This window comes from Carassius auratus, chromosome 25 (genome assembly GCF_003368295.1).
Source record: "Carassius auratus strain Wakin chromosome 25, ASM336829v1, whole genome shotgun sequence".
Taxonomy (NCBI): Eukaryota; Metazoa; Chordata; class Actinopteri; order Cypriniformes; family Cyprinidae; genus Carassius; species Carassius auratus.
Genome location: NC_039267.1, coordinates 15,124,778 through 15,148,199, shown reverse-complemented (window position 1 = coordinate 15,148,199; position 23,422 = coordinate 15,124,778). Strand labels below are relative to the sequence as shown.

The 23,422-nt window shown below is 35.5% G+C and overlaps 1 protein-coding gene across 1 annotated transcript; it reads right to left on the bottom strand.

The window, feature by feature from the left end:
- Positions 1–5,436: 5,436 nt before the first annotated feature.
- Positions 5,437–14,143, bottom strand: il17rel (interleukin 17 receptor E-like). Its single transcript, XM_026202892.1, has 18 exons — positions 13,973–14,143; positions 13,130–13,157; positions 12,894–13,034; positions 12,251–12,357; positions 11,985–12,099; positions 11,830–11,874; positions 11,605–11,747; positions 11,444–11,515; positions 11,304–11,358; positions 10,608–10,768; positions 10,458–10,502; positions 10,013–10,070; positions 9,785–9,936; positions 9,419–9,484; positions 9,256–9,313; positions 7,127–7,243; positions 6,659–6,708; positions 5,437–6,087 (listed from the first exon to the last, which is right to left on the bottom strand). The coding sequence occupies exons 1-18, from the start codon at positions 14,078–14,080 to the stop codon at positions 6,079–6,081; spliced, it is 1,530 nt and encodes a 509-aa protein (XP_026058677.1). The 5' UTR covers positions 14,081–14,143; the 3' UTR covers positions 5,437–6,078.
- Positions 14,144–23,422: the final 9,279 nt, after the last annotated feature.

Genomic DNA, 23,422 nt, shown 5'->3' with positions numbered 1-23,422 from the left:
GCACTACCCCCACCCACAATTCCTGCCGGCCCGAGACTTGAACTCACAACCCTTTGATTGGGAGTCTGACTCTCTAACCATTAGGCACGACTTCCCCACAAAAATGCACTGTAGATGATGATAACTTCAAACTCTATGAAATTTTCTCTGAGAAACTTCTTTCTTATTTTGTGCCACTATTTTTTGCCACAGCATTGGGGGAATTGGGTATCCTCTGCCCATCTTGACTTCTGAGAGACACTGCCACTCCGAGAGGCTCTTTTTAAACCCAATCATGTTGTTAATTGACCTAATAAGTTTCAAATTGGACCTCCAGCTGTTCCTTATATGTGCATTTAACTTTTCCGGCCTCTTATTGCTACCTGTCCCAAGTTTTTTGGAATGTGTAGCTTTCATGAAATCCAAAATGAGCCAGTATTTGGCATGACATTTCAAAATGTCTCACTTTCAACATTTAATATGTTATCTATATTCTATTGTGAATAAAATATAAGTTTATGAGATTTGTAAATTATTCCATTACTTCTTTACTCACAATTTGTACAGTGTCCCAAATTTTTGGGAATCGGGTTTCTACAAATGGCAAAGTATAGTGCATAAGTAAATGAAATGAGAAGCATCTACTTTGTTCACTAATGAATAAATGATTCAAAGGCAAATCACATCCTCCACCCTTATTCACTTTTCCACTAATATAGTCTACTTAATGAGTGAATAAAAACAAATGAGATACCAACTTCATTCTGTGCAATGCTTAAAGTCAGCTGTGCATTATGGTGCATTATGGTATTGAATGAGTGACTTGATAATGTCCACTATGATTTCAGACATTACTATACTGGTAATCCACTTACTTGCAACCTACTGGCGTGTCGATGTAACCTGTAAAAAGAGACACACTGACTATCAGGGTGATATGATATAATTTGTACCTTTCGCCTACTGCTTTACAAATACTTTGAATTTATACATACTATTTTCACAGAATCGTTTTTTTTTTTTTTTTTTTGTCTACTATATAGTAAAGAAGTACGAGATTTCGGGTGCAGCCATTCAGCCAGTTTAAAAAAAGTCATTTGGCTCCTACATGTTTCTTTTTATTTTATTTTCTGGATCCCTGTCATGCTGAACATAGCATAGAAGTTTAAAATAAAAAATCGCTGTTATTGAGATGTAATTTATCGCAACAGGGTAGTCTTAAAGCATATTGCCATGAAGCTGAGAATCTAAGCAAAGATTTAGCCATTCATTTAAACAGAACAGCTGTAAAATGTCATGTTGGACATGGACCACTTACACCAGCACAAACAGCTCCATTGTTAGTTATTTGCACATACAGTCCTAAAGGTTAAGTTGACTCCACCTATCTCTTTGTGTCTATTTTACTAGACCATCTCTGCCAGGCAATGTTATTGTAAGTACTGTTGTGTCCGCAATGGATTCCACGCCCTGTGCCAGCAGACCATTATCACTATTAGACAAGGGCCTTGGTGTACTGGATTGTACTTTAGCGAGCTGGCTGGGCTTCATGTAGAGGAAGATTCATAATGGATGGTCCCAGGGTGCTGAATGCAAACCTGACCCCACTACCACCCCCACAGGGGTTTGTGCCCAATGGACCATTATGATGTCCTTGGAAGCACCGGACCATGAATTTATGAGCTATGCTCCTTATTCTCTGTTTCCCAGTGTTCCATGATGCTATTCTGTGCTGTTTAGATGAAGCTTAAAAGTCTCTGTTCCAAAAACTTCCCATAGCAACGCTGGACTCATTAACTGTGAGAAGACAAATATGCCACAGACAGGAATACCACAACTTAAATATTTTAAATGGCTTCCTTTCCCACATCTATGAAAGTGGTTTTGTCTTAAACCAGTGAAAATAGCAAGTGACTCCTTGACGTCATAATAGTTGAGTCCAGGCCCGGTTCTAATAGGGTGCTAGCACCCTCAAACGAAATCAATAGCACCTTTTGTTAAAGCTGCATTAATGGCATTTTGTTGCAAATTTGGCAAACCAGTCCATTATGGTTTGCCCACTAGAGATCGATTTTACCGTGTTTTTGCAGCGTGGAGCAATGTAGTTAATAACAGACATATCTGTTGATTTCCTGATTCAGAGGCATTTAAGTTACAGTAGAATACACAAACTGCTCAAATCGCTGGAATTTTTTTTTTCCGGTATTGTGTTCAGCAAGAATCATCTTCTTATAAATAAAGTGTAGACAGGATGTAAATAGGAGTTTCGTTGTGCAGCCTAAAGAACTGCATTGGTATTTTTTTGGGGGGGGGGGGGGGGGTTGATACACTAACCATAGTTTAAAGCATAATATTTGTAATAAAACTGGGAAATACAATTTTTAATAATAACAATTGTCGGGAAGGAACGATTAATTATAGTCATCGACATGACCCCCCCCCCCCCCCCCCCCAAAAAAAGGTTAATTCCTGGTAAGTGTTGGAGAAAAAAAGTTACATGATTTTTATTTTGGTCAAGCTCGGGAACTTTTTTTACCTCAAAGATCGAGTTTTGTACCAGTGACCTGGGAGCTTGCACAGTATCTAATATATATATATATATATATATATATATATATATATATATATAGCAAATACATTTCTATGTAGGTATATACATAGAAATGAATTTGCTATAAACAGTACATACTATTTATTGTGTTAGAATATAAATATAGCTCTTTGAGTGATCAACATTTAGCTAGCTAACCTTCTACAGATTAACAGAACTTTTATAACTATTTCAGATTTGTTTTTAAAATTTTTTTGATAGGACAAACATTCTCCATGATATAGCCTAACAGGGTGGAACTTTAAGGGTGGGACAAGCAGAATAACATTAAAAACAAAAACAAAAAAAAGTTTGGTGTGGGGGTTGAAGCTTACAGCAATTTTGACAGATGAATTCCAGTGGGAAAAATAAAAAATTGTCACTTCTATAAAATGGTCTCAATGACATTGCAGTCGGTTTTGGAATGTGAGAAAGTATGTACTAACAGGGTGGAAAATGACTTCATTGACACGGTAATTGAAGAAAATTGTAACAAAAAAAAATAATAATAATCTATTTTCACATAATTTATATGTATGATTGGAGGTAGTATAGCGTTGTCTATAACAAAATATAAACATATTTTGAGTTTTTTATCATTTCATGGTTTATATTTCTTGTGGAAGTTGATTACTTTGCACTGAGGACACCATAACATTGAATGCATAATCAATGAAAAGGTGTGTAAAATACAAAATAGTATTTATAATTTCTATTATCCCTGTTTAAGTGATAAAGAAGACCTAAATATACAATTTAAGCCATATATCATAAATATGTGACTCATTTTAGAAAAATATGATTAAATAAATAATTGGGACATAAAAGTCACTGTAAAACAGGAATGATCCATATACAAAAAAAAAAAGAAACAAACAAAAAGAAAAGAAAATTGGTCGCGATTAAATGATGTAAATTTGCGTCTGATGTAAACGTGCTCAGATTTTTCATTGCTAAATTCAATGAATTACTTTACTTACTTGTCTGTAATGATGGCCGTGTTAAAACACAGCTTGCGTCACGAATCACTTAATAAATCTTTTGTTTCGATTCAGTGCTTCGGAGCAATAAACGAAAGTTCGGAGCATGTAAAACGTTAACCACGTGAACCACGTTAGTCACGTCCAGAGCTTTGGTCACGTCAGCCACGCTACGTCATACGGTTCGAACCTTGGTAACCAATGAACCAGTATTGTATGATTGTAACTGATTTCGAACCGGTTTATTTATTTATTTATTTATTAAGTTTATTAAAGTCAGTAGAGTTTAGTAGTTCTGTTTGTCTGTGAACCAACACACTTTTTCACCGCTTTAAACAGTAGATGTCCTCAGCTTGCGGGGGCTCGAGCGCTTCGTAACGTTGAATAGTTTGGTGAAGCAGTTGATTCGAATTTTGATCGGAAAGTCTGCACATCCAAAGCCATTGGCTGAGTCAATTTTCGCGATTTATTTACGCAATGTCTGATTAGAAATGCTAAAATATGGCATATATATCAAGAAAAATGTGTTATTGTCTTTTTAAAAATGACTTATGGAATAGCAAAGTGTTCTATAGTTGCACCTTCTCTTTCATTAATAGCCTACTACCCGTTCATATGCATTCTTCCCTACTATAAAGCAGAAAAACAATAGCCTATGTAAAATGAGTAGTGTTCATAAAACAATACAAGAAGTACCCTGATGACCTATAGACCTACTAATTCCCATCGAGTTTCCTAAGTCCCACAAGGCCATAGAAGAGGAGTTGTAAATGCCCATAAGACACATGACACTGACAGCATTGAGGGGTGTAGAACATCTGAACTTCATTCATACTAAACACATTCAAACTATATAAAAATTTGCTTTTAAAGGACTTTTAAAGTTCCTCGTCAGATGTAATACTCATACAGTATGCCATCTCGTAAATACAGTTATTTTTAATATGAAGTAAGCCTATTCTGAGATGAGAAGCTCTCCCTATCGGGATTTATGGGTTCAAACACCAACAGATGGTTAAGTCTGTGGCAATAAAACTGACCAGTCCAAAAGGTTAGGGGACAGGGCTGGTGGCTATTGACCCCAACCAAAAAGGTCATATGCAGTCACTGGCAGCTAAGTGGAAGTTGCTAAACATACGACAACTCAGCAAATGCTTTTGTCTGTTTCTTTTTTCAGTGCTTTATCCCTTTATCCCAAACACGTTTTCGAGGCAAAGCGCAACCAGTCGAACATTCAGTCAGGGAGGTACAGAAAAGGCAGCGGTCTGGTCCGTATGGAAAGTATCAAAAGAGAATGCTTCACTCCCAGCTGAAGACTTGCAGACAGCAGGTGGAGTCTGGAGGCAGCGATGAAGTCATCGAGGCCAACAATTTTCACATGGGTTTGTTTTACAGTGTTTACCAGAGTCAAAAACTCCCTAGCTATGACACATATATGTCACTCACACACAGACGGTTCCATGAAGAACCTTTCACATCCATGCAAACGTTCTATTTCTCAAAAGGTTCTTTATATTATTAAAATTTTATTCACACACTGATTTAAGAACTGTTCCTTGAAAGGTTGTTTGAATGGTTCTTTTTTGGCATCACTATGAAACCCCCTTTATTTTCAAGTGAACCCTGTGAACTCTTGAGTATGATAAAAAATAAAAAATAAAGTTTATTCAGTTGATGCTCATAAAAACACAATAAAATCACAGACTAAATTGGACAATAGTGGTATCTCCCCAAAACTGTATTGGTCCTATATATCTATGATTGAGCTCTATTGTTTGGGCTTTACTCTATCCTTCAGGAATGTTTTCATCAGCAAACCCCAGAGCCGATTCCACCCGGCCCCTCCCATCGGCACAGAGCAGCACCGTCCAGAAATGTCATACAGTATCTCTGAATCCTCAGGATCAGAGAAAAAAGTGTGTCATCGAATATAATGATGACAGGGACAGGAGACACAGGAACATGTGCAGCTGCAAAAGTTTCTATGGCAGTAAACCAACACATTGGGGTTACACAAGTGTCTGTAAGCTGACCACCCATTTGTGACCTAGTTTCAAGCCTGACGTGAGAGAAATATCAACATCAGAAGCAAAAACTCATTCACACTGCTGACACAGACATTCATTTGTTAGCGACAATGCCCTCTGCTGTACAAAAGTAGTAACTCATAGGTGATAAAAACAAATTTGATAATGCAAAGAAGGAAACTATTAATGTGACGCATAAATTCAGTCCTACACTGACTTACATACAAAAGTTTCTTATACAAATAATTCAAATTCATGTTAATACACTGCGTGTTACAAACTCATAAAAGCAGCTGGTACATTATGCATAAAAAACAATGTATTTAGTTACATTTTTCAAATGTTACAACTTGTCATGTGTGCATTAGAGAAGACATAAACAAGTATTATGTCAGGTTTCAGTCTTACAGTAAAAAAATTAAAAATAAAAAAGGATTACACATGCATGCTTTATTGAGAACTATCCTACAATCTACATCCTCTTGCTGAGAAGGCGTGCGTGTCACTGATTCTGTTAAAAGGAACATAAACATACTTTATTTGTTAAAATAACCACAAAAGACCTATTCATATCTAGAGATATTATATCTACAACTAGATCAATTATGTTTTCTGATGAAAACGTATGTCATGTTTGCCTATGCAAAACTCATTGGTTTGATGCTGGATGTATTGGGTGGTTGCCAGGTTATTGTAATAGGTTGCTAAGGTGCTGTAAATTGTTTTCTTTAGCATGTTGCTATGCAGCTGCAAAAGTAAAAGTGCAAAAAAACATGCAATGCCTGACACTTGATATATACCTACTGATATACATTTGCTATTATACTTTTAAATGGTAAGAGTATTCATTTTTCAATTGAACTTGAGACATTTTGTAGTTATAAAAGTAATCAAACTATGTTTACATGTATCTAAGATAAAATGAATTCATACTGTATTTACAGTAAATAGTCTGCATGTGTGTTTTGGAGGCTCATGTCTGATCACGTTAAAAACACCATGAATCATGAGCACTAGTGATTGTAATCAAAGCATGCTGGGGACTCTATTATACAGCTATTATTTCCTACTGGTTTACATACCATCCTCAAACATGTGAGTTTCCTCCATGGTGTTCTCTTCTTGTCCCCATCTTAGAAACAAATAAAGAAACAAATAAAAATCAAAACAACCAGCAGATATTTTCCAGGAAAAACTGCCAGTAGCAAATGAAGTCTAACAACTATATCAGAGCTTTTCATCTTTTTCTTCACAACACGTCCACACCCGATTCAATTCTAAAGCTTATATGCAGGTTTGGAACTGGTATGTCTACTATTATTTGACTTGCATTGAATACTACTGTTCATAAGACTTCCATCTATAATTAGCTTTTAATTATTACTCTTATTTTCAGTGTGAAGAGGATGTTAAATCAGGAACTACTGTGTTGTAAATTAAATATATATAATCTCTTTAATCTCCAACATAATGTGTACTGTTACCAACAACAGTCTCGCTGTTTCCTTCTAGCCAGTGGCGACAGGTGTGTCAAACCGCTGTCAGTTTACCTTTTAAAGTCATTCTACCAAACAAGACAGCTGCCAGGATCACGGTCAGAAATATGACAGCAGGCAATAAAATCTTCTCAATGTCCTGACTTCTCTCTGGGTCACGGCACCAATTTGCTGTGTGATTAAACAACAACATTAATATCCTTCATAGCTTATATTGTGTAACATGGTAATACAGTACAAATCTCAAGAGGCATAACTAACTACATGTTCATTAGCTTGGCTTTAGTTTAGCTATTTTCAAAATCGTGTAGCTTTTCCAGTAAGAGGCTACACTACAAGTATTTATTCTATTTTCCACAATGTAGTTATCTCAGTATAAAATATTACATTTTATTTTATTCTTTTTGCTTGAATGCATTTTTAACCACTTGAAATAATGCGTAGCTGTATCATAGGAGATGCCACTTACTTTTCATTAGTGTGACATTAGCGCTGTTTTCAAAAAGTGTCGCTTTTGCAAGCTAAACTATAAGATGCTTCATTGGTATTTTTAATTGCATTTTTTTGAAGATTTATATATTGCTAAATATTTCAATGCATTGTTATGGCCACAACATAGGTTCACCCAAAAATTTGAATTACCCCATTATTTACCCACCCTAAAGTCATCCTAGGTGTATACGAATTTCTTCTTTCAGACAAAAACAATTGTTACATTAATAAATGTCCCGGGGCTCATCCAAGCTTTATAATGGAGGTGAATAGTGGTCAAGATTTTTAGGTCCAAAAGAGTGCATCCATCGATAATAAAATTTATTCCAGATGTCTCTGGGGACCTAATAAAGCTTTCTAAACCTTTATGAAATAAAAATATATTGCAATATATGTAATTGTGACTAACGTGGTTCACATGGTTAACGTTTTACATGCTCCAAACTTTTACTGTTTATGGCTCCGAAGCACTGAATGATGTAGGATGTAGGCTTAGCGTAACCTAGAAAACCAGTCTCCTCTTGAGTTGAACTACTTTAATATATGAGTAGCTGTAGCTGTGGTAGTGCTAATAATGCTACATTGCAAAATTTTCATTGCATTGTATTATTGCCACAACTTACATATATTTTTGTAGCTAGTTTAGCAACTTGTCTGTATAACTACTTGAATAGAGTAGCTGTAGTGTCACAGAATTATTTTATTTGAAAGATTAGGTTTAAAGGAAGGTTTAAACCTAGGTTTATAAAAAAAAAAAAAAAAAAAAAAACATTTTCCAACTCCCCTAGAGATAAACAGTTGAATTTTAAAATTTTCTAATCCATTCAGTCGATCTCTGGTTCTGGCGGTAGCACTTTTAGCTTAGCTTAGCATAGATCATTGAATCTGATTAGACCGTAAGCATCTCCCTTACAAAATGACCAAAGAGATCCTATATTTTTCCTATTTCCTATTGTGATTTTCTAGGGCAATGTGGCAAGGAACTATACTCTCATTCCAGGGTAATAATCAATTAACTTTGCTGCCGTACCATAGTTTATATTATGTAGCATTTGAAAATTGTCAGAGTTGCTGGGGACTATATTCCGGCGCTGCCTAGAAAATCGCTACTTTTCATTTCCTTAGGTCTTGGTACACGATGTAACTACAGAAGAGTCAAGTTTTAAATAGGAATAATATAGAAACTCTTTGGTCATTTTTGAGTGAGATGGTGTATTCAGATTCAATGATCTATGCTAAGCTAAGCTAAAAGTGCTACCGTCAGACCCAGAGACCGGCTGAATGGATAAAAAAACGGTAAAACACAACTATTTAGCTCTCGGGGAGTTGGAAAATGAGCCTATTTTCAAAAAAAGTGTAGTGTTCCTTTAATGTTCTTCTTGTTGTGGCTGTATTGTGGAAGACAACTTTTACATTTACATTTATCATAATAGTGTTGTTTTTGTAGTAGCTACACTACAAACATCGTTCTGTTTTCATTGTTGTATGCCCACAAAGAGAACTGCTTGACTTACTAACCTTTCATTAATGTGACACTAGTTCATTGTGCCCACAATGTAGCTATTAGCTTTTAGCATGTACTGTACTGTAGCTACATTAATTCTAAATGTTAAGCTGTAGATTACTTGAAATAATGAGTAGCTATAGCTTGTTACTTCAACACTGATCTTATCACCTACATATGTACTTACAACACTGCAAGTCACATTGAAGCACAGGGACTGAAAAGCGCACATCTACCCTCTGGACCTAGAAACATGAAAATACAAGACCATCCACATCAATAATTATCACTGACAAAAATCCAACAAGATTTGACAGCACGGTTACTGTCGTTTTCTTTTGTTGCCATACCTGGATGCAGACACAAACTTCGCACGAACTTTTAGACAAGTTGAAAACTGTGTGCTTCATTTTGTCCTAGAAAACAAATAAGGCCTGGCATGACATCAAACAAGACTGCTTTGGTGCTTTGAGGTTTCCTTAGAACAGACCCTTTTCTTTCTCATGTCATCAGGTACAAACCAGGTGAAAAGTTTTACTTTGACAAGAGAATTGCCTTCAATGGAGGCCTCAAGGCATGCTTTACAAAGATGAATAGGAGTGTACTGAGAAACCAAAAAAAAAAAAAAAAACTATGAAAAATAATATGCGTCCATCATGTACATTTGTCATTGTAACTGATCTTACAGGAAGATTATCCTGCTCAAGGTTCCTTACCACAGAAAAGTTTGGGAACTCGTTTCCCTCGATTCGTTTACACTGAGAGGAGAGTTTCATCTCACAGACAGAAACGGAGAAGCTGGCTTTGACCCATGTTGAAATCTCTGCCCACTGCTGACCATCTTTGGATGTAATCTTTGCTGTCCAGACTTGTCAGATAAAAGGACATTCAGCATCATACAGGGTGTAACATAAACATCTGTGAAAGCTATTGTGCTTATATACCTGGGAAATTTCCTTTTGCAAAAGGACACTTTATCCATGTCCCCACTTCAGTGGTAAACTACAAAAAAAGAAATGACAATGAATTCCAATCCAACCCAAAAAGCTTTTTTTTGTCACGGAGATTAATTTAAAGGTGCAGTTCACCCAAAATGTTAAATACTGACTTGATATCTAAACTACTCATGTGGTAGATTTCAAGTCACCAGAATATAGTTCAGAACAATGTGGATATACTGCATGAGCCATTTGGACTTTTATGGTGCTTTATATCATTTTTGTAATGTGACAGTTCTAGGAAGCTAGAACATTCTACTACATTTATCCTTTTGTGTTCCATGGAAAAAAAAAAGTCAAATGATTTGGAACCTCAAGAGGGTGAGTAAATAATTACAGAATGTACATTTTTGGGTAAAAGCAAATATACAATAAAAAAAAAACATTCAACCTTCGTGCAAAGCGTTGGGTGTGGATCCACGGAAGAGAATATCACCTGAGGTAAAAACAGTAAAATATGATATGAGGGTTCCTAACGATCAGCAGCTATTACAGCACATGTAATAAAAGGAACAAATGATTAGAGGGGAACAGAGCATACTTTTTGCCCCTCTGAATGGAAAACATTTCCGATGTCTTGACAGCGTTTCCCTCCATCAGCATGGCACAGAGAAACTGACACTTTGACTGGACACTGCGGCTCCCATATCAGCTCTTCCTTATTGAAGTCAAAGGTTATCCCAGACCACAGTTCTTCTAAATCTGTTACAGAGAAAAAATGCAAGAATTTCAAATGCCAATTTATAATGCATGCTAATTTAAAGGAATAGTTTGACCAAACATGAAAATGAAAAACAGGTCAAATATTCTTCAAAAGATCTTCTTTTGTGTTCCACAAAATAAAGAAACTGCTGCAGGTCTGGAAACAACATTAGGGTAACTGATATAAGTAATTAATGATTTAAGTGCTTCACATTTGAGACCACTGGCAAGCTAATGATTTGGGGCACTATCTAACAGGAAACAGGTACTCTTTTTACAAATTCAAACATGTGCTAACTTGTACAAAACAAAATCTCACATTGATACAATATGACTGAATGCAAATAAGCAAGCCAATGCAAGAAAGGTTTTTTCCCATCAATTTAGTTGTTGCTGAAAGGTTTTGAGGCGGGTCTCAAGATTACCTCAGATGTTGCCACTTGTTTTAAAACGCTCGGTTACCTCACAAAGCATTTTTACAGTGTAAACCGAGAAACCGACAACATCTGTTTTGAACAAAGCCAATTTTACTCACTGTTTTTGAATGGGCACACCTGAACTCTCCTTGCATCTACTCTGGCAGGCCAGCCCTGAAATAAAAGTTGGTGGAAATCCACACTATCGGTCAGATTGCATGTTCAAACTTTAATTTTCCGTAAAATAAAGCTTTCATACCTCGATGCACAAACAGGGTAATGGTTTGGAATAATGAAGCATTATGCTACTCTGTAGATGTTGTGGCTTTATCTGAAAACACATGCAAAACACAAGGGTGAAATGAAACGATGCAAAGTATTCTAGGAAATGCAATGCAAAAGCGTGCTCGCCATTTTTACCTTCATATGAGCCCCTTCCCCGACACAGATGACCTTACGTCTATGGCAGAGCCGGAGATTGTAGTCTGTGTCCTCTGGAGCATCAGTCACTTTCACTGTTAATGCATTCATGGCTTTATCCACAGTGTATGCCAGCTTCCCAGCTACAACAAAATTACAGTACAGTTACAGCATTACAAACTGTCTATCTAACTTTGAATGTTGGGACATGATAATAAAACTTACTGATGCACTCTGAAATTTCATCTCTGATACCTTCATGACTGCATTCTGGCATTAAAAAGGAAAACGGCAATAGGTGTTAATGTTATTTATATCATGTGTGACTACATTGTGTATAAGAGTTATATATAGACTGCTGATAAACACAACACTGATACCAGGAACAAGGTGTCTTTGTGTCCACGTGGCCTTACAGTAGTTGGGAATGGTTTTGAGTGTCACAAACACAAGCTGTCCAGGTCTAACAGGAACACATTTAAACTTCACATCAACCTAGAAGCAGAAACCGAGTATTTAATATCTGACAAGCATGCAAAGTAGGAGATTATGTGACAGATTTGTGTCATTGATAAAATTCTCAGTGGTAATCTGTTTGCGTAGTGTAACCAGCAGGTAAGCGTCATTCAATGTGTTTATACTGTACCTGTTTCCCTGTGGCTTTTCCTTTGCCAACATGGCCAAAGGTGTAAATCTGGCAATGTCCTATCATCCCCGCAGAGTCGGCACACACTGAGACTCCACGAATATCACCTGGAAAACAGTTTGACTCTTTAGGAGAACTGAAACCCATCCGCTGTGTGGGTGGCACAAAGTAGTGACGACATTTTGCAGTTTCTCCTTCAATTAATGTTTTTTCATTATTAAGGCACATTGTGTTTAGTTAATGTTAGACCTTTTAGATTATAGGGTAATGAATTAATAACTTTCACTGTTGTGAAAGATTTGGTTTTAGAAAGATGTAGTTGTACTAAGATGTCAATGAGTTACCGGAGTATTTGGTTAAATGCAGTGACGTAGGAATGACTCAGTAGGTCTAGAAAAGTAATTATAAAGCAATCTAACAGCGGTTGTTGATGCTTTTCAGGAAAACTGCGCCATACAAAAAGATACAGTTCAATGAAAACACTTTGAACGCAGTGGGGTAAGTTATCACAAGTGCAAACACCTCTTATCCAAAAATGAGCGGTATCTGTAACCATTTATTATATTTCTTAATATATAACATTTAAAACATATACCACATCAAAAGCATGTCATTCACACAATGTTACCAGAATAATACGCACCAGTAGCATTCACTGATGTTGTGATTTTAAGCTGGAGGGAACATTTTCTCCCTTCACACGCCAACACATTAGACAACATCACATTATTAAACACTGAGCTGCTAACAGGCTGATTCCTGCAGTGAAATGCTGAGAGTGGAGCTATAAAGTAATACATAAAAAAATATGTTAGGACCATAGATTACTGCATAGATATAAACACAGACAGTCAGATAGGTAGATAGATAGATACTCACAGTAAGCTTTGGGTTTACACTGTAGACCCTGTTTGTAGAAATCAAAAGGACTATTATTTAAAGCACTATAGGCTGAGTCATGATAGTGTAAATTACTTTCCTATTTATGCATGCTCCAAAACTGCTTTATCATTTTAACAGGAAATGTGACTGAACTTTAAGGATAGAAAAAGGGGTTTCCCCACTCACTCCTACAGAAGTTCCTGGTTGGAGCAAATATAACAAAGCTAGCAGGCATATGATGTAAATTTAGTGTATCCTCATATCTAACTACAATTATCAAAGGAATACAAAAAGATTAGTCAAACTTGGTGAATATTGATGACCTAGATCAGTGACAGTGGGTTATTTGTGTATGTCAGCTTCTCTTAGACTAACACATTGTCTTTTTAATGCATCACCTAACTGGCTGGGTTTCATTGCCTCTGGATGATATCATGTTTTTATGACTCATAATTTAAACCATGCCTCTAGCCACTTTTCTAACATAACACAGATTTAGCTCTCATATAAATAAGCACTGGCTTAATTAGGTTAAATATTAATATATGCAATTGTCAGCAGGCAAACTTCAGATTTAATTTAATTTATCCATCTTTTACAGGTTAAATGTTTCACTCCTGGCAATCTAGATATAATTCCAGCAGATTGTTGTTAAACTTTTGATAATTAATTTTATGACTGCAGCAATATTTTCCTCGAGTAATTTCAATGCAATATCAAGTTTAAAAAGAAAGGGAGAAAGAGAAATGAAAGACCTTATTAAATTAATCTTTTATCTAAACATTCTAAATTACTAATTACATTTAGACTAAATAAAAAAATAAAATACAACTGACAAACCTCAGAACAACTCCAAGCACAATCCTGGTTTGTCTCAATCCTGTCCGAGTGGATCTTGTGGTTCTGGAGGATGAGGAACAGAAAAGGAAGAAGTGGAAGATATTTCATGTTCGGTCAGTTTTGACACGCGCTGAGGTTCCTGTACAAACTTGCTTTGTTGCTGTGAATGACTTGCTGTCAGAGTATGCAGCACTTTAAATATCAAACAGGCATAGCCATTTAGAGGGAAATTGCTCCCGCCCACTAAAACCCAGATAAAGTGGAAAAAAATAACAAATTTACATAGTGCAGCTTCCAAAGCTCATCCATGTATCAACCTATCATCTCTCACTCTCTCTAATAGGGTGGACTGAGTACAGTTGAGGCACTTTCTGCTTTTTTCATCACTACACAAAAACTAAATGAAAATTCAGTGATTTTTCACATGTTTCTTTTGCTTTTGTTCTAAAATACCATCAATTCATAATAGCCCTAAGTAGTTTATATTTTCCACAATTAGCTTTGTTTGTTTATTTGAACATGTAAATAAAATATATAAAAAAATACAAATAAAAAATGTATATACATACAGGCATGCATACATATATAAAATTAAAATAACAACCAAATTAAGTCATGTACTTCTCAGCACAATCTTTCCATTTTATTGTAACCAATTCAAATTAGAAATTCTCATGTTCAAAAGGAATAGGAAGAAGTTCATAACAAGCTTTTCAGGTCCTACCCCATTTCTCTATTTTTATCCTTTAATTAAATACAAAACAATTTGATGCTTCACTTATATATACATGTACGTCCTATATCTACCAACCTTCTGTTCACATAAACCTATACATAGATACAGATGCATACACACACATTCCCATTTTTTCCTTCTTTCTTTTCCATCTATGTATAACAAATCAAATAATAACACCTCCATACTATACTTAACATGTAGACCAATGAACATGCATACAATACTATCATACATAGTCCTTTTCATATTCATTTAATATATTCAGTTTAAATAGTCTTTTAAAATTACTTATTGTTCTACATGATTTCATCTCTTCACTGCAGCTGTTCCATACAATAACTCCTTTGGTTGTGATGAATTGATACTTAGAATTTGTTCTTATAGATTTCTTTTTAAATACAAATGTTCCTCTTAAGTGATGATTGCTCTCTCTCATTTGAAACTACCCCTTGAATACTGTTCGATAGCTGTTGATTATTTATTTTATACATAATTTGTGCGGTTTTGAAGTCAACAATATCTCTGAATTTTAATGCTTTTAATTTAATAAACAGTGGAGTAGTTGGTGCTCTATAGGTGGTTTTATTTACAATTCTTAAGGCTCTCTTTTGAAGGATAAATATTGGTTCAGTGTTGTTTTTGTAAGTGTTTCCCCATACCTCCAAACAGTAGTAATGTAAGGAAGTATGAAGGAACAATACAACATATACAATGTTTCCTGATTTAATAGGTAATTGATTTTATATAATATAGCAATTGATTTGGATATTTGAGCCTTAATGTAATGTATATGTGGCTTCCAACATAATTTTTCATTGATTATTACTCCCAAGAATTTAAGTTATTTTACTCTTTCTATTTCAATATAATTTATCCTAAGCTTTTTGTTTACAGTTGTAGCACGATTACCAAAAATTATAAATTTAGTTTTACTTAAGTTCAGTGTTAGTTTATTTGCATCAAACCAGCTCTTAATCTTTTGTAATTCATTTTCCACTGTATCCAAGAGTTGTTCCAGATTTTCTCCAGAACAGACTAAATTAGTATCATCAGCAAACAAAATGGTTTTCAGTGTTTTTGACACCTCCCATACATTATTAATATACAAGATAAACAACAATGGTCCCAACACTGACCCCTGGGGGACCCCAAAAGTAATTTTCTTTGACTTTGAAATATGGTTTTGCAGTTCAACATATTGTCGTTGATTATATAAGTAGCTTTTTAACCAAGAAAGTGCCATCCCCCTAATTCCATATTTGTGTAATTTCATAATCAAGAAATTGTGGTCTACTGTATCAAATGCTTTCTTAAGATCCAGGAATATCCCTACTGCATATTTTTTTGTTCGATTGCTGTTGTTATTTCTTCCACAAATTGAATTGAATTGAAGTGCATGAGATGTTGTCCTATTAGTCCTGAAACCATATTGCTGATTACAGTTTATTATGTTTAGAAATGAAGTTATAAAGCCTTCTGGAGAATATTTTTTCTAATATTTTTGAAAATTGAGAGAGCAGTGAAACAGGTCTGTAGTTTGAAAGTGTATGTTTTTCACCAGCTTTATATATTGGTATCACTTTTGCCACTTTTGCTATTTTCATTTTATCTGGAAAACCCCCAGTTTTCAAAGATTGATTACATACATGCGTAAAAGGTTTAACAACACACCCAATAATACTTTTTACCATAAACATGTCAATACCATTCCAGTCAGTTGACTTTTTACTATTAAACATAAAAGCACATAAGTCAAGATGCATTTTTTTCTCAACTGTACCCATATGGTGTTCCCATGGGGTTTTTCACTGGTTGAATTCACTGGACATTTGGTCCCCATGAGGTATATAAGTACACAATCACACACAGCCTCTGAATATGAATTGTATTTTCTATGATTAAACTGTTACTCTATACTGTATACCATAAAGTTTATCCCAGAGTATTAACTGTACCTACTTTACAACCTTGCATATGTCTTAAAATGCTATGTAGTCCTTTTAACATTCATGTTAGAAAACATGTCCATTAATAATAGGCAGTTGAAATATCACAAGTATACTTTTTTTATTTTTTTATTTTTTTTACAGAATTTGCGTACACTGACTCAACTGTACCCCACGGTTATGAAAAGACCTTGCGTAGCACACTGTCAATTTTGTTTTCTATTTTTAGAGCACAGATTAATGTTCAATGGTATATGGTAAGTTTAAAAATCATAAATGAATAATAAGCTATTCATTTGTAGAAAGGACATGGTGAAATGAAAATCTCGCCTTTAAAAAAAAAAAAAAAATACTTTTGCCGATATCTTAGAGGTTGGAAAGACGCACACATTTCAAATTTCCCACGATCAAAGAGAACACTAATACACGTGTATGGAGAGAGAAAAAAATCACGGTTATGTTACGTAAGGTATTTCAACTGTAGACTACACGTCTCAAATGTACTTTACTCATAATGCCAATACAGAGGCATCATGACCATTCAAAGTGAGAGGGCACGTGCCTCCTCGTATTATTGAGACGAGTGGATTTTTGATGAAGCTTCAACAAGACAAAATAGCCGATTAATATTTTTTTTACATTTCATACAGTCACATCAGCGTGATTTTAATGTTCAGTGCGTTATATCATCATCTGCTAAAATCACATCTGCGTTCGCTGGCTGGCGCTGAGCCAAAGACAGACGTGTTTTTGCTGCACTTTTTGCAATAACCAATTACACAAGATGCTCGTGCATGCATTGACCAATCAGAGGTATTCAGGTGAGTCATCGCTGTAAACCAGTGTTTTCATCACTCGCTCGTTTACTGAATACCTCTTTCTGGCGAATTTGCGACATAGTGCAAAAGTGTTTACGAATCTGTAAGATATTAATTTCACAGTGTAAACAGCTTCAGTGGTTCAGTGAGTTTTGGAGTGTGCTTGAACTAGACTGTCAGTGCAAATTTTCTTTTATAATGTAAATGTTCTTTGCTCACTTTCTGTACATTAAAAGTGTTATGATGAGCAGCCTACCTTGCAATGTTAAATTGGCATTAAATATAACCCCAGTCATTAAAAAAAATGGTATGGCATGACACCCATCTGTTAATTAAGTAAACAGACAGTTCTGTAGAAACTATATTTGCCGCTAGATGGAGACAAATAACAACAGCAGACACGATTCACGGATACAAGCGGGGGTTTCCTCCTAAAATACCACAGTTAGGCCTACAACATCATAATTTTTTTCTCACAGGTTTGTATAACTGTCTTATGCTGAATGTTGCATATTTCCAAAAAGATTAAAACAAAAGCAACATGTATCATTGCCACTGGAGAATTTCAAGTTTTAAAGAATTCCAAACAAAAACAAACTGTCCTAACTGTCCCAACAGCATCCTATTTATTATCCCATACCAATAATAATAATAACAATAATAATAATAATAATTATTATTATTATTATTATTAATGTTCGACCAGAAAAAAAAGAAGACACGCATGTATGAAACAAATCCAATAGCATCCCATTTATTATCAGATCCCAAAAAGAATAACAACAACAACAATAATAATAATTCTTATTATTCATGATGGTTGACTTGAAAAAAAGATGACACGCATGTGAGTATGAAACAAAGCCAACAGCATCTCATGATAATGAACACTCCTGGGCCCTCGCACATTGTTTTTTGGCGGGGGTTGTTTTCTCGTCTCTCTCTCCTGATTTCAGTGGTGCCCTCTCTCTCTCTCTCTCTCTCTCTCTCTCTCTCTCTCTCTAACCCCCCCCCCCACCCCTTGTTGTTTCTCTCCTCCAGCCTCCGCTGCACCTTTGACTGCTGTGGTGTGTTGTGCTTTGGCTACGAGTGATCTATAATTCTCTATTTTTTTATTATTATTATTTTTTTTTTGGTTAGTTGTTGATTGGTTTCTATTTTGTAGAATTAATTTGTGAAGGAGGGAAGTGAGTGTTGTGTCAGATGGGGGTGTCGGCTCCCACATATTGCATGGGCACCCCAGGCAGCGGCGGGAGTTTAAATTCTCTGACAAGGCGTCATGGTGTAAAAATAGATTCAGTCACTAGTTTTGGAGGGATGCAGTTTAGTGGTGGGTGATTTGGTTGGACATGAGAATATTGTATCAGCATCCTGTATGAACAGCGCTGTTATTGTCTTTGTGAAAACAGTGGATTTAGCAAATCAGCTAGTAGAAAGCAGCATAGTGATTAACTGTATTTTTACACCAGTGCTTCCCTCGTCTACACCTTCTAAAAAGGTGACGTTATCATATGTGCCACCATTTATCACAAATGAAGTGTTGATCGGAATACTTGCCCGTTATGGTAAAACCTATAAATATGATTCCAATTGGCACCAAGTCTCCTCGCTTGAAACATATATTTTTTTTTAGGCGTTCTGTTTATATGATCCTGCAAGATAACATTGAGGAACTGGATTTGTCATTAAATTTTTGACATAAGGAATTTAGTTACATAATTTTTGCCACTACAAACAACATGACATATTTTATTTGTGGCGAATTGGGGCATATGATCCGTGAGTGTCCAGGTAGACAGGATAAGTCAAATGAGAGACCTTTACAGGTTTTAAAGGATGGGAGCATTGTAAATGAAAATGTAAATCGTAATGTCGCTGTGATAGTCGCAGATGATGAGGTGCCTGGACCGAGTTCAGTGCAGATAGCGCCGGCGGTGGCTGTCACAGTAACAGTGGACATAGAGCGGGCAGATAGTTCTGATGAAGATGAAGGTATGATGGTTACTGTGGGTGAAGATAAAGAGGTGGAGATTAGAGACTGTGTTGTGGACATGATAGACAAACCTTCTGTTAATCTTGAAAGTGTGATGGAGACTGAGTTAGATGATTGTGCTTTTAAAATGCAAGTAAGGCGAAGGCTAGAACAGAATCTTTCAGATCAGCAAGCAAAAAAAGGATTGCGTTACGATTTAAGTCAAACGGGCACAGAAAATAAAAGTGATTTTTCGGAATGCAGTGTGGAATGCAGTTTTCTGCTAAGTGCAATAAGAGTATAGTTCAGATGACATAAAATCTTTTTAGAAAGCAACTAAGAATGTGAGAAAAGTTCGTATTGCAGAGCATTTTCCTAAAGTGCTGCAGTTCATCGATAAAGCAAAAATATATAGGAGTGAAGGGCGTTTTAGCAATCAAGAAATATATCGTCTGAAGAAAATACTTGCCAAGCTTAATGCCCAGCCAGAGTCCAATAGTTGCAAGGAAAAATGAAAAGCACATATGTGGGTTTATGTTTGTTGAGTCTAATTTGCTTTTTTCTTTCCTCATTTATGAGAGAAATTTGTATTGCTTCTCTGAATATGAATGGGGCAAAAGAAGGGAAAATGCGGTTTCATCTTTTTGAAACAATTAGACAGAAAAAAAGTGTATGTTTTATTTGCTCGAGAGACTCATAGTGATGAGATAAATGCGAGTGATTTGGCAAGAGAGTTTGATGGATTGTCTATTTTAAGTCATTTGAGTTCCACCAGTGGAGGTGTTGCTATTTTATTTTCAAATAGTTTTATTCCTTGTTCATATCAAGAGGAAGAGGTTTTAAAGTGTAGACTGCTAAAAGTCAGTTTTGCGGCGTCACAGAGTCAGATGTGTACCTGCAAATGGTGTGTCTGTGGAGGATGTGTTGCTGGCGGTCGGAGAGGAGGTTGGATATGACAACATTTCTTCGGCCTCCAGGATGAATAAAGTGGTGGTGGTTTTTGTTAAAGAGGAGAAGCTAGTGAACAGCCTGATAGTCAACAGGATTGTGGTAGGTGGCGAATTTGTTATTGTTCCACCGCTTGTTACCCCAACAAAAGTCTATATCTCGAACGCCCCCCCCCCACTTATTGAAAATGAGAATATTGAGCGTGCATTAGTTCAGTATGGTAAATGTGCTAGTGCAATCAAAACCATCCCATTAGTATCTAAGAATGAAGCACTAAAACGTGTGATGTCTTTTAGGAGACAAGTGTATATGTTTCTGAATGTGCCGGACTTAGATGTGGCTTTCAGAGTTGTACATGAAGGAAAATTTTATATGCTTTATGTTAATACAGGTAGCTTTAAGTGTTATGAGTGTGGTGAAATTGGCCACTAAAAGTTGACATGCCCACATAGAGCGCAGGTTAATGAGGAGGCCACTGGGCCTAGTGGAGTAAATGCCGCTAATGTAAAAAATACAACAATGCAGCCTCAGCCTAATGAAGAGAGTATCACTCAGGATGATGGATCACGCGTAAGTGTAGACAAAAATTGGAATGAAGGAGAAAAATGTGGCACAAGAGCATGAGGTCTTGGAACAAAGTACAGATACAGTAGTAGAGCAAGTAAGTGAAAGCGCTGCTTGCGAAGTGATTATTGAAAATAATGGAAGCTTAAATGATGTTGAAAAAGGTGAGGATTATGAAATGAGGGAGGATGATACATTGTCTGAGGTGTCGGATGTTTCTGAGTTTGGGTTGCAGAATATTGATGAAACATATTTGGTGCAGGTGATTTTTTGATTTTTTGGATTTTACATTTGGAAAAGCTGTTGAGGTAACGGATTTTTTCCCTGAAATAGACAAATTTATATGGTCAGTGGTGTTAATGCTGAAAGTTGTTATGAAGCTCTGTGCAAGAAGAAGAGGTTTAGGCTGAAGAAGATTCTAGCTAAATTACGGAAAGAAAAAAGAGCTTTGCAAAAGTAGGATGCTCAAATGCACAGGGTGAATTCCATACTTTATTTATTCTGTCTATTCACATTTGTTTTTCTTTATTCTCATTTTTCTATGGAACTTTTCAATTTGTTTCTTTAAATATAAATGGGGGTAGAGATCGGAATAAATTAGCCATGATCTCAGAGATTGTTAAAGGAACTGATATAGTCTTTTTGCAAGAAACACATACAAGTAATGATAATGAGACTCAGTGGGGTATGTGGTGGGAAGGGAAATATGCTCTTAGCCATGGTACAAACACAAGTGCTAGGGTAGCTATTCTTTTTTACAAAAATATAAATGTAAATATTCTATCAACAGAGGAAACTGTAAAAGGTAGAGGACGTTTAATTAAAGTACAGTTTGAAGGAACTATATTTGTTTTAATTAAAGTATATGCTCCTAATAATGGACATGAGCGTGTGGGTTTTTTTAATGGAACTGAGAACAGTTATTCAGAAAATTGATGATACTGTGTGCATGATAATTGGAGGTGATTGGACAACTAATTTTATAATTGATAGGAATGGAGAGGAGCCACATAATCAGTCAAGCATTCAATTGTTAAAAACTGTAAATGAGATTGATTTAATAGATTTGTGGAGAACATAGGAGTTAGACAATATACATGTTTAAAGGCATCAAATAATCAAGTTAGTGGTGCTCGGTTAGATTTTATTTGGGGAAGATTTGGAATAATAAGGTAATTAATGTATCCATCTTGACTAATGGTTTTTCAGATCACCATATGATTACTTTTGAAAACTTGTTATTTTTGGCATTTTAATGTCAAATTATTACAGGATATCAGTTTCTGGGAAAAGTTTAAGGGTTTCTGGGATAGGTGGAAACTTAAGAAAGACAGTTTTGAAAATCTTGGTCAATGGTGGGATGTAAGTAAAGCTAACATTAGTATTTTTTGTCAAAACTATACTTTACATACTACTGTAATGATGAAACCAACAGTGGAAAGTTTACAAAGAGACATTGTATCTCTGGAAAAAGACATGTTAAATAATAAGGGAATGGTAATTAATGAAAGTCTAAATAAGAAAAAAGAGCCACTTGGGTCTTTTTTACAGGAAAAGGTAAAAGGAGCACTCATAAGATCATGAATTCGCTACATCAAAGATATGGATGCTCCTAGTGCCTGTTTTTTTAATTTGGAAAAGAAAAGATTTTTCCAAAAACTATTGTGTCATATAAGACGTCCGAATGGAATGATAACTTCTGACCCTCTGGAAATGAGAGAAATTACAATTACAAATATACTTGTATTCTAAATTATATATAATGCTCAGAGTTGTGACTCTGGAAGTGTGGATGATTTGCTTTGTGATCTGCCTCAGTTGAGAGATGAACAAAGAGAATCGCTTGATGAACAAATAACTTTGCAAGAGCTTACTGATGCAATGAGACAATTATCCCCTGGAAGATCTCCAGGAGTGGACGGTATACCTGTGGAGTTCTATCAGGCTTTCTGGGAATTACTTGGGTCATGATTTAAATGAACTACTGATAGATTGCGTCGAAAGAAAGACATTACCCACAAGTTATTGCAGAGCAATTCTATCTTTAATTCCTAAGAAAGGAGATTTGGGACTATTAAAAAACTGCAGACCAGTGTCATTGCTATGTTTAGACTACAAAATATTCTCAAAAGTACTAGCAAATAGACTTAAAAATGTTTATATGAATTAGTTCATATAGCACAATAAGACTGGTTCATAGAGACCAGTCTTATTGTATACCAGATAGAACAATTATGGATAATTTATTTTTATTGCGTGATGTGATTGATTTTAGTCAAAGAAATAGTCTTAATTTGGAGATTCTTTCGCTTGACCAAGAAAAAGCGTTTGACCAAGTTGATAATAAATATATTTTTAATGTATTCAAATAATTTGGTTTTGGAGATAATTTTATATCTTATATAAAATTGTTGTATTCTAATGCATTTGTTATGGTTAAAGCTGAAGGTGGATTGAGTGCAC